The sequence below is a fragment of the Mobula hypostoma genome, chromosome 1, assembly GCF_963921235.1.
Source record: "Mobula hypostoma chromosome 1, sMobHyp1.1, whole genome shotgun sequence".
Lineage (NCBI taxonomy): Eukaryota > Metazoa > Chordata > Chondrichthyes > Myliobatiformes > Myliobatidae > Mobula > Mobula hypostoma.
The window spans coordinates 180,526,576-180,542,477 of record NC_086097.1 but is presented as its reverse complement, the minus strand read 5'-3'; the positions used below and the strand labels follow the sequence as shown (position 1 = coordinate 180,542,477).

General features: G+C 44.8%; 1 protein-coding gene across 6 annotated transcripts in view; it reads right to left on the bottom strand.

The window, feature by feature from the left end:
• Nucleotides 1-15,902, bottom strand: part of si:ch73-173p19.1 (uncharacterized) — a 36,869-nt gene that overhangs the window by 4,547 nt on the left and 16,420 nt on the right. For 5 of the 6 annotated variants that reach the window (XM_063060846.1, XM_063060827.1, XM_063060865.1 and 2 more), the window contains 8 exons: nucleotides 15,455-15,551; nucleotides 14,111-14,322; nucleotides 12,338-12,580; nucleotides 10,943-11,041; nucleotides 8,097-8,290; nucleotides 7,508-7,682; nucleotides 2,416-2,572; nucleotides 606-759 (listed from right to left, as the gene is read on the bottom strand). In XM_063060846.1, the coding sequence (XP_062916916.1) occupies nucleotides 606-759; nucleotides 2,416-2,572; nucleotides 7,508-7,682; nucleotides 8,097-8,290; nucleotides 10,943-11,041; nucleotides 12,338-12,580; nucleotides 14,111-14,322; nucleotides 15,455-15,551 (1,331 nt within the window). The remainder of the gene's footprint in view (nucleotides 1-605; nucleotides 760-2,415; nucleotides 2,573-7,507; nucleotides 7,683-8,096; nucleotides 8,291-10,942; nucleotides 11,042-12,337; nucleotides 12,581-14,110; nucleotides 14,323-15,454; nucleotides 15,552-15,902) is intronic. The other variant, XM_063060873.1, reaches the window with a different exon arrangement.

The following is a 15,902-nucleotide window of genomic DNA, read 5'->3' as shown; positions in this document are numbered from 1 at the left end:
GCAGTTACCAAGTTGTATCTCTAAATAAAAAAAGCTGGAAGCAGGAGGAATCAATACACACAAACTGTTGGAGGGATTTAGCCGTTCAGGCAGCATCTATGGAGAGAAATGAACAGACGACATTTCACGCTGCGATCCTTCCTCAGGTGGGGGAAGAGAGTCTGGATTATTGGCTGGTTTACAGGGAGGTTTTGTTCAACCCAAAATTGCCCAGGTATAAAACTGGGGCCACCTACAGAAGGGGAGACAGCACAGCACCAGCTTCCTGCCCTCTCTGGGAAATAAAAGATTACAATGAATTATTAGATTTATTTGTTGCATGTACACTGAAGCATACAGTGAAATGTTATTTAAATCAATGACTATCACATCAATGAATATGTGCTGAGGACAGCCCACAAGTGTCGCCTTGCTTCTGGCACCAACATTGCATACCTACAGCTTACGTCTTTGGAATGTAGGAAACCGGAGCACCTGGAAGAAACCGACACAGTCACAGGGAGAACTCCTCATAGACAGTGGTAGAAATTGAACCACCACTGCTGGTGCTGTAAAGCATTACGTGGTTCCCTCAGGAGTACCCATCACCAAGCCCTGCCGCAGACCTGTAAGTGGGGCAGGTTCCTGACGCAGTGGGCCACTGCCCTACTACCCACGCTGGTGCGGTCGAGGCACAGCTCTTCCAGGTACATCAGGGGCTGCAGGTGAACCAGCCCAGCATCCGTCAGCAGGGTGTTGCTCAGTGACAGCTTGGTCAGCCTGCATAAGTGGACAGAAGCCTTTAGTGAGAGTCTGCAGACAACACCCTGTGAACAAAGAACCACTGTGCACGCATATTGTCACAAGCTGGACTCTGAAACACTGCAACAGACTGGTACTGGAATTGGTTTATTATTATCACGTGCACCGTAATGTGGAAAAACTTCTCTCGCATAATGTTTATTCAAATCAATTCATTGCAAAGTGAATTGAGGTAGAATAAGGTAAAAATAGAATGCAGAATAAAGTGCAACAGCTACAAAGAAAGTGCAGTGGAGGTAAACAATAAAGTGCAAGATCACAATGACTTAGATTGTGAGGTCAAGAGTCCATCTTTTTGTAACTAAACATCTATTTAACAGTCTTACAACAGCGGCAATGGAGCTATCTTTGGTACATGCATAATCACAAAGCAGAATATCGTGCAGTCCCACACACGATGCCTGTAAGTAACCCAACTGGGCACTCAGGAGTGCACATTGCAGCACAGGGTCCACAATAACAGCCCATCTTCAGAGATTCTGCCCACAAACACACAATGGTTGTGCGTAATTGCACAAAGGGTCTGCATGAACATGAACTGGAACTGCTGCTCCAGCTGCTGTCACAGGATGGTGATCAGAGGCTGTGTGTGGTTCAAACCTGGTGCTTTCAGGCCTATCTTCAGGACCACTGGGCTGTGGTGACAGGATATCATAAACACAAGAGATTCTACTGATGCTGGAAATCTTGAGCAATGCTCACAATATACTGGAGGAACTCAGCAAGTCAGACAGCATCTATGGAGGGGAGAGGAAAGAGTGCAAGCTGGCAGGTGACAGGTGAGGGGGAAGGTAGGTGGGTGGGGAAGAGGGAATGAAGTAAGAAGCTGAGGGGGAGAGGTGAAAGGTAGAAGGCTGAAGGAGAAATCCGATTGGAGAAAAGAGTGCACCGTGGAAAAAAGGAAGAGGACAATCAGAGGAAGGTGATGGGCAGGTGAGGAGAAAGTGAGGGAGAGGAACCAGAATGAAGAATGGAAAGACAGAGAGAGAGAAAGAGCAGAGGGGAGAAATTACCATAAATTAGAGGAATATATGTTCATACCATCAAGTTGAAGGCTATCTTTGTGGAATAGGAGGTATTGCTCCTCTAACCTGAGTGTGGCTTCATCATGGCAGTAGAGGTGGCCACGGACAGACATGTCAGAATAGGAATAGGAAGTCAAACTGAAATGGGCAGCCACAGGGACATCCTACCTTTTGTAGCGAACAGAGCAAAGGCAAAGCAGTCTCCCAACCTGCATCAGCTTTCACTAATGCAGTGGAGGCTGCTCTGGGAGCAACAGGTACAGTAGATGAAGTCTCACCTGGAAGGACTGTTTGGGAGCCTGAATGGCAGTGCAGGAGCTTTCATCCTACTTGCAGGCTGTGAGGGTGATGTGGAACTGGCGGAGACTAGAAGCTGAGCCAAACATGAAACAGCCATCATCACACTGAACCCCAGAGCAGGTCTGAAGGGCTGAATGACTTCCTATTTTCTAGGGTTCTTTTCCCAAGTGTTCAGTGACTGCATAGGGTGGTAGTTCCCCTTCCCACCTAGCCAATGTTCTGTACTTTGTCTCACAACCACTCGTCGATGGCCCTCTGTGTAGCTGGCTAGGAACAGGGCACTGCTCACCTCAGCAGCCGGCCAAGATGGCTGACACCTTCATCTGTGACGTGAGTGTAATCAGTGAGATCCAGCTCCAACAGTTGATCCAAGTGAGACAGGAAGCGGAGACCACGATCACTAACTGAGTGTCTGTCTGGCAGCTTCAGGTGAATCAACTTCAGACCTAGGAGTAGAGGAACAAAATGAGAGGGGCGTTTCTCAGCCCATTTCACATAGAAGTCACATTTTCACTGCTGTTGGATAGGGTTCCAAACACAAATTACACCTGAGTAAAGCTCTCTCCAGTACTTTCTGGCTACATCTTAGCCCCACCCTCTTCATCAGTGGACAATCAGTACAGAAGTGGGGGGGGGGGGGGAAGAGAAGGGGATGTCCTAGTTAACCTGCTGCTGAGGCTGGCCAAGATAACTATCAGTGGGTGTGGAGATGGGCAGCAAAGGATTCTGTCTGGGCTGACTGCCTAGCAATGTTCAGAGAGTATGTCCATGCCTAGATAATTGTTGAAAAAGAACAAGGAATATCTAGAGGTAACATGGAGGTGTTCTGAGACCATTGGGCATTGCAGGGGATAAATGCCATTCTTGATGATGGGAATGTGTTAGTTTAGTTTGTGCTGGTCATGATTTGTCTGGTTTTTTTTTGTTTGTAATGTGATTGTACATTTGTTTGAATTTATAATAAAATTATTTTGTAAACAAGGGCAGAAACACTGTCAGTTAGATTCAGAGTAAATCTCCCTCTGCACCACCCCATCAAACATTCCCGGGGCAGAGACAGTACAGGTTAGATTCAAAGTAAAGCTCCCTCCACGCCTTTCAATCAAACACTCTTAGGGCAAAAACAATGTTGGTTAGATACAGAGTAAAATTCCTTAAAAATATAAGAAACAGAAGTGAAAACAGAACATCAGACCCGTAAATGCTTGTACAGTGAAGAGCTTTTGGTGGCTCTGGGCCTATTTTCACTAGAATTCAGAAGAATGAGGAGTAACTTCATTGAAACCGATCACATGGTGAAAGGCCTTGATAGAGTGGACGTGGAGAGGATGTTTCCTCTGATGGAAGAGTCCAGGACCAAAGGACACAGCCTCAGAATTTAGGGGTGTCCTTTTAGAACAGATGAGGAGGAATTTCTTTAGCCAGAGAATGGTGAATCTGTGGGATTCTTTGCCACAGGCAGCCATGGAGGCCAAGTCTTAATATGTTGTATATTTAAGGCAGAGGTTGACAGATTGTTGATTGGTCAGGGCATGAAGGGATTTGGGGAGAAGGCAGGAGATCGGGGCTGAGAGGAAAATTGGATCAGCCATGATAAAATAGCAGAGCAGACTCAATGGGCCAAATGGCCTAATTCTGCTCTTATATCTTATGGTCTAAAGTCTACTCTACCGTTCAATGTGACCATGACCGATACAACCTTGGCCTGCACTTCTCCTATTCTCAACTTTCTTACAGATGAATATCTGCCACCCTCTCTCATGAACACATTCAATGACACTGCCTTCACAGGTTCACTGTGGTACAGAATTCCAAATGGTCATTTATTTATTTAGAGATACAGCACAATAACAGACCCTTACAGCTCAATGAGCCTGTGTTGCCCTATTACTCTCATGTAACTAATTAACCTAATAACTTGTGTATCTTAAGAACGTGGGAAGAAACTAGAGCACCCAGAGGAAACCCATGCGGTCACGGGGTGGACGTACAAATTCCTTACTGACAGTGGCGTAATTGAACCCAGGTCACTGGCAATAGTGTCATCGTACCGCCCTCAAAATCGAGCCTCAGAGGAGATTCTTCCTCAAAGTATATGAGATGGGCAGATGCTTATAGAAACATAGAAAATAGGTGGAGTAGGCCATTCGGCCCTTCGAGCCTGCACCGCCATTCAGTATGATCATGGCTGATCATCCAACTCAGAACCCTGCCTTCTCTCCATACCCCCTGATCCCTTTAGCCACAAGGGCCATATCTAACTCCCTCTTAAATATAGCCAATGAACTGGCCTCAACTGTTTTCTGTGGCAGAGAATTCCACAGATTCACCACTCTCTGTGTGAAGAAGTTTTTCCACATCTCGGTCCTAAAAGGCTTCCCCTTTATCTTTAAACTGTGACCCCTCATTCTGGACTTCCCCAACATCGGGAACAATCTTCCTGCATCTAACCTGTCCAATCCCTTTAGAATTTTATACGTTTCAATAAGATCCCACCTCAATCTTCTGAATTCCAGCGAGTATAAACCTAGTCGATCCAGTCTTTCTTCATATGAAAGTCCTGCCATCCCAGGAATCAATCTGGTGAACCTTCTTTGTACTCTCTCTATGGCAAAAATGTCTTTCCTCAGATTAGGGGACCAAAACTGCACACAATACTCCAGGTGTGGTCTCACCAAGGCCCTGTACAACTGCAGTAGTACCTCCCTGCTCCTGTACTCGCATCCTCTTGCTATGAATGCCAGCATACCGTTCGCCTTTTTCACCGCCTGCTGTACCTGCATGCCCACTTTCAATGACTGGTGTACAATGACACCCAGGTCTCGTTGCACCTCCCCTTTTCCTAATCGGCCACCATTCAGATAATAATCTGTTTCCTGTTCTTGCCACCAAAGTGGATAACCTCACATTTATCCACATTAAGTTGCATCTGCCATGAATTTGCCCACTCACCTAACCTATCCAAGTCACCCTGCATCCTCTTAGCATCCTCCTCACAGCTAACACTGCCGCCCAGCTTCGTCTCATCCGCAAACTTGGAGATGCTGCATTTAATTCCCTTGTCTAAGTCATTAATATATATTGTAAACAACTGGGGTCCCAGCACTGAGCCTTGCGGTACCCCACTAGTCACTGCCTCCCATTCTGAAAAGGTCCTGTTTATTCACACCCTTTGCTTCCTGTCAGCCAACCAATTCTCTATCCACATCAATACCATAGCCCCAATACCGTTTGCTTTAAGTTTGCACACTAATCTCCTGTGTAGGACCTTGTCAAAAGTCTTTTGAAAATCCAAATACACCACATCCACTAGTTCTCCCCTATCCACTCTACTAGTTACATGCTCAAAAAATTCTATGAGATTTGTCAGACATGATTTTCCTTTCACAAATCCATGCTGACTTTGTCTGATGATTTCACCGCTTTCCAAAAGTGCTGTTATCACATCTTTGATAACTGACTCTAGCATTTTCCCCACCACCGATGTCAGGCTAACCGGTCTATAATTCCCCGGTTTCTCTCTCCCTCCTTTTTTTAAAAGCGGGGTTACATTAGCCATCCTCCAATCCTCAGGAACTAATCCAGAATCTAAAGCGTTTTGAAAAATTATCACTACTGCATCCACTATTTCTTGGGCTACTTCCTTAAGCACTCTGGGATGCAGAACATCTGGCCCTGGGGATTTATCTACCTTTAATCCCTTCAATTTACCTAACACCACTTCCCTACTAACATGTATTTCCCTCAGTTCCTCCATCTCACTAGACCCTCAGTCCCCTACTATTTCCAGAAGATTATTTATGTCCTCCTTAGTGAAGACAGACCAAAGTAGTTATTCAATTGGTCTGCCATGTCCTTGTTCCCCATGATCAATTCACCTGTTTCTGACTGTAAGGGACCTACATTTGTCTTAACCAATCTTTTTCTTTTCACATATCTATGAAAGCTTTTAGAGTCAGTTTTTATGTTCCCTGCCAGCTTTCTCTCATAATCTTTTTTCCCTTTCCTAATTAAGCCCTTTGTCCTCCTCTGCTGGACTCTGAATTTCTCCCAGTCCTCAGGTGTGCCACTTTTTCTGGCTAATTTGTATGTTTCTTCTTTGGAATTGATACTATCCCTAATTTCCCTTGTTATTCTGAAACTGAAAACCCAGGTTCTAGATAGCCCTAATTCCATTCCCATATCTTGAGCAACATACATGAAATGCAGAAGGATCTCAGTGGGTCAGGTAGCATCTACTGCAGGAAATAAATAGTTGATGTTTCAGACTAAGACTCTTCAACAGGTCTTGAAAGGAATGGGGCATAAACCAGAATAAGAAGGTGGAGTGAGAGCACGAAGTACCAGCTGGCAGGTGACAAGTAAGATCAGGTGAGAAGGAAGATGGCTGGGGGGGGGAGGGGAGTGTTGAAGAAAGATCTGAGAGGGCATAGGTGAAAGAGGTAAAGGACTGAAGGAGGAATCTGACAAATGAGGGCAGTGGGCCATGGAAGAAAAGAAATAAGGAGGAATATCAGAGGGAGATGAGGAAGAGAGAGGGGAACCAAAATGGAGAATGGATAAAGAGAAGAGGGAGAGGAGAGATTACCAGAAGTTAGAGAAATCAATGTTCATGTCAGCAGCTTGGATGCTACTGAAGCAGAATATAAGGTGACTCTGGCCCCCAGCAGACATGCAGAATGGTGATGGGAAGTCAAAATGAGATGGGTAGCCACTGGGAGATGCTGCTTTTTGCAGTGTATAGAGTGAAAGTACGTGATGAAGCAGTCCCCTGTCTACATCTGGTCTCACCAATGTAGCAGAGGCCATTCCAGGGGCACAAGATAGAGTAGATGACCCTGACTAACTCACAGGTGGAAGTGTCACCTCACCTGGGAGAACTGTTTGGGACCCTGAATGGTGGTGAGGGAGGTGATGCAAAAGAGTTGTAGCACTAATCACACTTTCAGGGATAAGTGCTAGGATGGAAATCAGTGAGGAGAGATAAGGGGACAAGAGAATCAGGTAGAAAGCAATCCCTACTGAACACAGGGAGTGGGGAACAGAAAGAAAAACGTGCTGAATGATAGGATCCCTTTGTAGATGGCAGATGTTATGAAGAATGACGTGTTGGATACAGAGGCTCATGAAGTGGTAGATAAGATCAAGAAAAATCCTATCCCTATTATGCAGCAGGAGGATGGAGTGAAGATGTATGGGAAAAGGAAGCGATGTTGGTGAGGACAGCATCAAAGTTATGGAAGGGAAGCCCTGTCCTTTGAAAAAGATCTTATTTGTTCTAGAATGGAAAGCTTCATCCCAAGAACAGATGCAGAATGGACTGAGCAGAAAACCAGAGGAGATAGTGTGGACAGTGCTCAACATGGCCACTGTTGACTCACCCGAGATCATCTGTAGGGTGACATCGCCACTGAGAGACTGCAGGCCAGACACACTGAGTGAAGAGAGGGTGGAATGGGAACCCAGTGCCTGGAGGGAACTCTCACTGATGCTTGTGTTGTCCAGATGCAGGGTTTGAAGAGATGGGAGATCCTTCAAGGCTGAAACATCACAGACCTGGAGATGGAGAGAGCAAGAACAAAACAGAACAGTGCCAGGGAACAGATGTTTTTACAGCAACTCAAGTTCATTGTTTTCCCACAAGTTCTCACTGCAGCCAGCAGCATTTAACACATGTGTAAGAATTATTTGTGTGCCTGTACAATCACCAAAAAGATTGGAGTCACTAGAGCAGGAGTGTTAGTCTGTACATGACTCTCTTCCTCAGTGACCCGTTCTCTCCCCCCCCCCCCAGTGCGGGTCAGCGCATGCATGCTTGTGACCAATCTGATCGCACACGAAAGAGAGAGCGCACAAAAGATATTAGCATCTCGGGAGGAGCAGATAATCAACCCCCAGAGTGTAGCTGCTTTTACAGTGCACTGGAGGTGGATCACACACCTCTGGCAGTAAGCCCACCCACTTACTGACCTTAGTGTGCTTGATGCTGAGGTAGCGAAGTTGTGGAACTGCAGAAGGGAGCACAATCAATACCCGATCACTGACACCCGTTTGATTCAGACTGAGGTGGACGAGTGACGCAGGAGCATCGCCCAGGTAATCCATCACTCCTGAGTCGCTTACTTTGGTTTGATCCAGGACCAGGTGGGAAAGGCACCTGAGACCTTTGAGGAAAAAAGCAGATTTCTCCTACAGTTCTGTGCTGATGTATTAGGACAGTGGGAATTTTAACAGTCATACTCTCCTCTGCCTCCACTATCCTGGGTTACCTTTTTCAGCCGTTCTCACTCCCTGTACACACCCATCCATCTGTTCCTATAGACCTGCTGACTAAATCCCCGGCAACCAGTTCTCTATGGAACATAGGCGGTACAGAGATACTGTAAAACCACACCCAAACCATTGCCACCAGAATTCCTTGCTCCCTTTGCTGTGTTTGAGTATTATGTGTAGTCCTAGTCACCCTATTACAAGAACATGGAGGCTTTGAAGAAGGTGCAGAAGAAGTTAACCAGGATGTTGTCTGGATTGGAGGGTGGGAGCTATAAAGGAAGATTAGACAAACTTGGATTGTTTTCTCTGGAGATCGGAGGTTGAGGGGTGACCTTATAGAGGTTTATAAAATGAAGACAGGCTAGACAAATTGATTTTTCCCCCACAGGGTACAGATGTTGAATAAGAGAGGACATAGCTTTGTGAGAGGGAGTAGGTTATAGGGAGTTGCACAGGGCAAGTACTTCCCCGCTCCCAACCCTGGAATGTGTTACTGGGGATGGTGGTGGAAGCAGACATAACAATGGCATTTAACAAGTGTTTAGACAGATACACAAGCTGGCACAGAATGGAGGGATATGGACCATGAAGACACAGGTGGGATCAGCTTAATTTGGCATCATGGTTAGCACGGCCATTATGGGCCATGTGCTGTACTGATCTATGGTCTACTCCATTCCTGGAGTACTAACTTCTGGTGAACATTTGACTCACAGCTTGACCATGTTCTGTGCAATGAAGAAGAGATAACTGGTGAAGAGTGACAATGGGACTCTGGTGCAGACTGTAACATGTAGGGCAAGCCCCATTTCAGAAACAATGAGGACACCCTGACCTTGTGTAATCCTCAGAAGACAGGTTTAGATTTGCAATTTACTGCTATAAGAAGTCTACTGGATGGAATTATGTTTCACACCTGAAGAGAAGATATAGACCATGGAAAATGACCCAGAACACTGCCTCAAAACCGGAGTCTAGGGGGAGAAAAAAACACTACAGGGAATCTGCAGTGTTGACCTTTCAGCAATACACTTTCATCTAAGTTAAAGGACAGGGTTGTAATCTCAGGATTGCTACCCATGCCACATGCTTGTGAGGCAAGAAATAGGAAGGTAGTGCAGTTCTGTGACTAAGCAGATGGTGCAGGAGGGACAGCTTCAGGGTTTTCGATCAGTGGGCCCTCGTTTAAGGTAAATGAGACCTGTGCAAACAGGATGGTTTGCATCTGAACTGGAGAGGGATTGACATCCTTGTAGAAAGGTTTACTTGAGTTGATCCTGGGGTTTTAAACTAGATTTGAAGAGAGTGGAAATCAGAGTGCCAGGGCAGCAAGTGTAGGGCTGTGGGGAAAATAAATGTTAAACTTGCAAGCAAACACAGAAACTGAAAGGCAAGCAAACACAGCATGGTGATCTGACTTGCATCTACTTCAATGTAAGTTATATTATAGAATGAACTTAGAGCATAGGAACAGCACGTGAAATTATGATGTTGTAGCCATTAGTAAGACTTGCAGAAAGGCAGGACTGCCATCTCAGTGTTCTGGGGTTATAGAGGGAAAAGCATTAAAGGGAGAGGGATAGCATTACTTGTCAGGGAAAATGTAACAGCAGTGCTCAGACAGGACAAAGAGGAGGACTATGTTATTGAGGCAGTATGGGTGGAACTGAACAATAAAGAGGATGACTACATTAATGGGACTGTGTTATAGTCTTCCCAGTAATCAGCGGAATTTACAGCAGTAAATTTGTAGAGATAACAGTTGCAAGTAAAAGTTGTGTTAGTAGGTGATTTCAATTTTCCACATATTGACTAGATTTCCATACTCTAAAAGGACTAGATGGGATTCAGTTTGTCAAATGTGATCAGGAAAGTTTCCTTAATCAACATATAGAGGCCTCAACTAGAGGAAGCTTGATACTGGAATGAGGGAATGAGACAGGGCAGATATGTTGGGAAACACTCTGGATTTAGAGACCATAATTCCATTAGATTTCAGATAATTATGGAGAAAGACAGGACTGGTCCTCGAGTTGAGATTCTGAAGTGGAGAAGAGCCAATTTTGATGTCATCAGAAGGTTCTGGCAGACAGGGGTTGGGATAGGTTGTTTTCTAGCAAAAGGATGTTTGTTAAGTGGGAGGTATTCAAAAATGAAATATTGAAAGTACAGAATTTATATGTTCCTATTAGAGTAAAAGGATAACAAGTTTAGGGAGCCTTAGTTATCAAGTAATGTTGAGGCCCAGGCAGAAAGATAAAAGGAACTGCCTATCTGATGTAGGCAGTTAGGATAAAATAAGATGCACATTATATTCTCAATCCTCCCAAAACCCTCCCTTCTGCCCTCAGTGCCTCCCTTCCACTGAACAACCAATCCAAGCAACCAGCCAACTTCAGCTGCCCAACACAGGGATTCAGGAAGTCACCCCCCAAGTTTAAAAGGACTTCGGAGAATCAATGTGTAATCAACACACTATGCACGACCCCCTGAAAATGTGTCCCACCTGTTTGGGTGGATCTAGACAAAGATCAGACACAAACCTTTAATGCTGCACAGACAGTTGTCGGTAAGTTTCACACACGCTGCCAGGTTCAGATACTGCAGCCTCTGCAAAGAAGTGAAAACCTCCAAACCAGAATCTAGAACAAGAGAAAGCAAGAGAATCTGAGTGGACAAACAGACAGGTGAAAAAAGTTAATAAATTAATTTATTATTGTTATATGTACCAAGGTACACATCCACACAGATCATTTCATCACATCAGTACATTGATGTAGTATAAGGGAAAACAATAACAGAACACAGAATAAAGGATTATAGTTACAGAGAACATACAGTGCAGACAGACAATAAGGTGCAAGACATAAACAAGGTAGATTGTGAGGTCAGGCACCTATCTTACACGGAGGGGCTATTCAATAGTCTTATAACAGCTATACTGGAGTCTGGTGGTACAAGCTGTCAGGCTTTTGTACCCTCCACCTGATATGAATTAAACCATTTTAACTCCACTCCCCTTTCCCATAAGTCAGTCTGTTGCCTCTTCTATTGCCACAATGAGGCCACTCTCAGGTTGGAGGAGCAACACCTCGTATTCCATCTGGGTAGCCTCCAACCTGATGGCATGATTGTTGATTTCTCTAACTTCCAGTGATTTCTCCCTCCCCCTCTTTTTTCTATTTCCCATACTGGCTCCTTTTACCTCTTCTCTTCTCCTCACCTGCCTATGACTTCCCTCTGATGTCTCTCCTCCTTCCCTTTCTTCCCGGTTCCACTCTCCTCTCCTCTGATTCCTTCTTTAGCCCCCACCCATCTACCTTCCCCTTCACCTATAACCTGCCAGTTTGTACTCCTTCCTTCCCCTCCTCCCACCTTCTTACTCAGGCTTCTTTCCCCTTCCTATCCAGTCCTGATGAAGGGTCTTGGCTTGAAATGAAAAAAATGATTATTCCTCTCCATAGATGCCACCTGACCTGCTGAGTTCTTCCAGCATTGTGTGCCACCCTAGACGTTCTTCCTTCTCCTCTCTCCCACAGGGAATAAGAAACAAAAGCCTGAAAGTACTTACACCAAGCTCAAGGATAGTTTAAATCCCGCTGTTACAAGACTCCTAATAGTATCTAGTATAAGGTAGACTCTTGACCTCACAATCCAGGTCTTCATGGCCTTGCACCTTGTTGTCTGCCTGTTCTTTCTCTAACACTATATTCTGCATTCAGTTATTTTTCCCCTTATATTACCCCCAATGAACTATTTTAATTAATTGATCTGTATGAATGGTATGAACAAATTTTTCATTATAGCTCAGTATGTGACAATAAACTAATTTATCAAATTTATTCCACAATACAGTACAATGTCACAATGAAAAGTTGGTAGAGGTGCAGGAGAAACAGCAAGGACATACATGACGGGCCAGAGATCTGCAGCTGTACCTGTGATTAGGGAGCAGGATGAGAGGCTGAGGTGCTTGAGGGAGTGGAATGCTCGCAGTTTCCTCAGGAGCTCATTGGTGGTGTATGGGTAACAATCCAGCACCAGCTTCTGAATCTGACAGCCGAAGAAAATCTCAAAGGACTTGGGCCGAAGGAGACGCTCATTGATCATGTAGTGGAGGAGATGTTCCGCCAGCTCTGGGGTGAGACAGGCCAAGCTTCGACTGTACTGCATACTGGGCGCTAGGAATAAAAACTTCAGTAAAACCAACAGGGTCCTCCCAGTAACAAACATCTGAAACACAGCAGGTCACCCAGTACAACTGATCTTACATGGAGCATCATCTTCATACACACTCAAATTATCCTTGACTGGGAGTGAGTAATACGTTAGTGTGGAGATGTATTATTCAAAATACCTTGACTAGTTGTATTATAATCTGATACAGCAATTTAAATGTGCAGGACGCAAGAAGCTACAGAGAGTAATGGAGCTCAATACATTATTCAAACACATCCCACACCACTAGGTTCAAGAAAGCTACTTCCCTTCAACCAACCAGCACAACCTTAATCATGACAGTTTAATAACACTATTACTACTTTGCACTAGACATTTTTGCTTCTTTCTTGTTAAAAGTGTGTTTATTTTTTCTTGTGAATGCTGCTTATCTGATGTCACGTGCTTGTGATGCTGCTATAAGTAAGTTTTTCAATGCATCTGTGCATATATGTGTTTGTGCATATGACAATGAACTCAACTTTGATTAACTTTCCTCACTGTCTAACCTCTGCCCTGGGACTGCATGACAGGACAGGCAGAGGGAGCAATATTCTGCATCTCACCTGTCTGCTTGTACATCTCCTCCCCGCCTCCCACGTTCTTATTTTGGATTTTACCTCTTCCTTTCCAGAGTTGATAAAGGTGTCAGCCAGAAATGTCAGCTGTTTATTCCCCTCCTTGGGTGGTGCTTGACTTGCTGAGTTCCTCCAGCATATTTCATTTTGCTGAAGGTGTCTGGTATCTGTAGCATCTCGTGTGTTTGTGCCCTATGAGTATCTGAAATGACTGTGTAGAGAGAGCTTTACTCCAACCCCAGCCACCAAAGGTCCTTCCTAAAACTTGCTCTAACCCAGAGACCATTCTGGTTCAGGTTCCAGCTTTTACAGATAACTGAGGCAAAAGTTTCTCTCTTGATGAAAGCTCAGGCTCCACACAAATCTCGTCTTTAGTTCATCTGTCCACAATTCAAAACATTCTGAGATTCTGGTCACTTAACTGGCTGCCTTCTGAAAGTCACTCTTCAATCTACTGCAACATACTGTATGCAAAATGGTGGAGGAACTCAACAATTCAGGCAGCTTCTAAGGAGGGGAATGAACAGCTGATGTTTTGGACCATGCCATTACACACTCCTGGGATCAGGCACAGAGTGAAGGTTAATCCACACCATTCTATCATATACTCTTGGGATCAGACACACAGTGAGCATCCTTCTGCACCATCCTATCACATACTCCCATATAACCATTACAGCACAGAAACAGGCCATCACGGCCCTGCTAGTCCGTGCCAAACGCTTACTCTCACCTAGTCCCACCAACCTGCACTCAGCCCATAATCCTCCATTCCTTTCCAGTCCATATACCTATCCAATTTTTCTTTAAATGACAATATCGAACCTGCCTCTACCACTTCTACTGGAAGACTCCCGGGGTCAGAGAGTGAAGCTCCCTGCTGGTGCCCACTGCTCCCACACCATTAATACCAACCTGCCATTAGCACCACGGCACTACCAATTGCCAGACTGAAGAGAGAAGGCACTGGTGTGGCTCGGCACAGCTTCTTCTGTGAGGACAGTGGCGAGTGGTGAGACTGCCTCTCTGCTGCTTTGTTCAGGCGATCCAAAGCTGCCTGAGCCAAGACACTGGGCAGATCCCGCTGCTCCTGACCCTTCTGAACTGCCGGCTCCTCTCTACCCTCCCTGCAGGGGGATTCAGAATGAAACACCAACTCAGGCAGAGATGACACCATGAAGAAAACTGTAAGTTACTATTTTATCACTAGCAAAAATTAATATGTGCACAGAAACAGTGTAACATTCACTCTAAACTTTCCTGTTAAATTGTCCCAGTGAATGAACAGTAAAGGTCTCTCCATGGAGCTATGTAACACACTTTCAGGGCAAGTATGGTACAAGTTAAAGGCAGAGTAAAGCTCCCTCTATACTGTCCTGCCATCACTCCCAAGGCATGGGTTAGAAACAAGTTAAAGCTCCCTTTACATTGTCCCATGACTCCCGGGATCAGACACCGAATGAAGCATCCTCCATTCCATCACGCACTACCAGAATCAGACACAGAATGAACCTCCCTCTACATCATCCCATCACACACTCCCAAACTCCAGTGGTCTTCAAGTGGATACTGCAAGTAATGGCATGAACTGTGGAAAAAGAGGACAATGTTTTAAGTTGAAAATGCAAGTAAAGTTATTTTTTAAAAAATACAGACCAAAATTCCTTCCATGTTTAATCCCCACAATCTCAGTGCAGGGACAACACACACATGATCGTTGGGCACCCAGTATAGAGGGGTTCGGTTCAGTCTGGGGATGACCTCAGTCTCCTAATTGCCCTGATTATGGTTGTCCTTTACAAGTCCAGGCAGTAAAAACCATTGAGATGGGTCTGACTGTGCCAAATGTCTTTTGTCTTCCCTGCTAAGATTTTGCTCATGTCTGGTGTCCTGGAGAGGAAGCTAGTGATGTCTGCTGGCTGACAAGAGGTTTTCCCTGATTCCATGGTCAGCATGGTTTTAAACACCTCATATACAGACTAAAGCTCGTCCACATCATTCTTAAACGACAGGGATTCACAAAGTAACATTGAGAGGTGATAGTGAAGAAAAATGCAAGTCAGCATTCAGTCACTAGCAGTCATCAATGTGTGCACAGAGACAGGGTAACACCCACTCTAAGGGCAGGGTAAAATTACTATCCTGCAGTGTTGAACTTTGTCTGGTCATACTCCTCTCAGATACATTGGAGCATTTCAATGCACTAACAGTTCTGAATAAATAATAGTGAGGAACACAGTGGGAGGCTGCTTCACCCACCTAAGACGGTTACCCTGAAGAGGCCACTGATACCGAGGCTCAAAGCCGCTTCTGATACGATTTCCATTTTGGCGAAAGATCAGTTCTGGGTCAAAGGCTTAAAAGCAAATTTTGAAGATTGTTAAATTAGTTTATTATAGTCACATGTACCGAAGTACAGTGGAAAAGCTTGTCTCACATACCATTCATTATACAGTGCATTCAGGTAGTACAAGGTAAAACAATAACAGAATGCAGTAAAAAAAATGTTAGTTACAGAGAGACTGCACTGCAGGCAGCCATAATGAGGTAAATTGTGAGGTCAGCAGTTCATCTTTCATACTAGAGGACCATGTAATTGTCTTTTAACTGCAGGATAGAAGCTGGTGATACTTGCTTTCAGGGTTTTGTATCTTCTGTCTGATATGAGAGGGGAGAAGAGAGAATGTCCACGGTCGGTAGAGTCTTT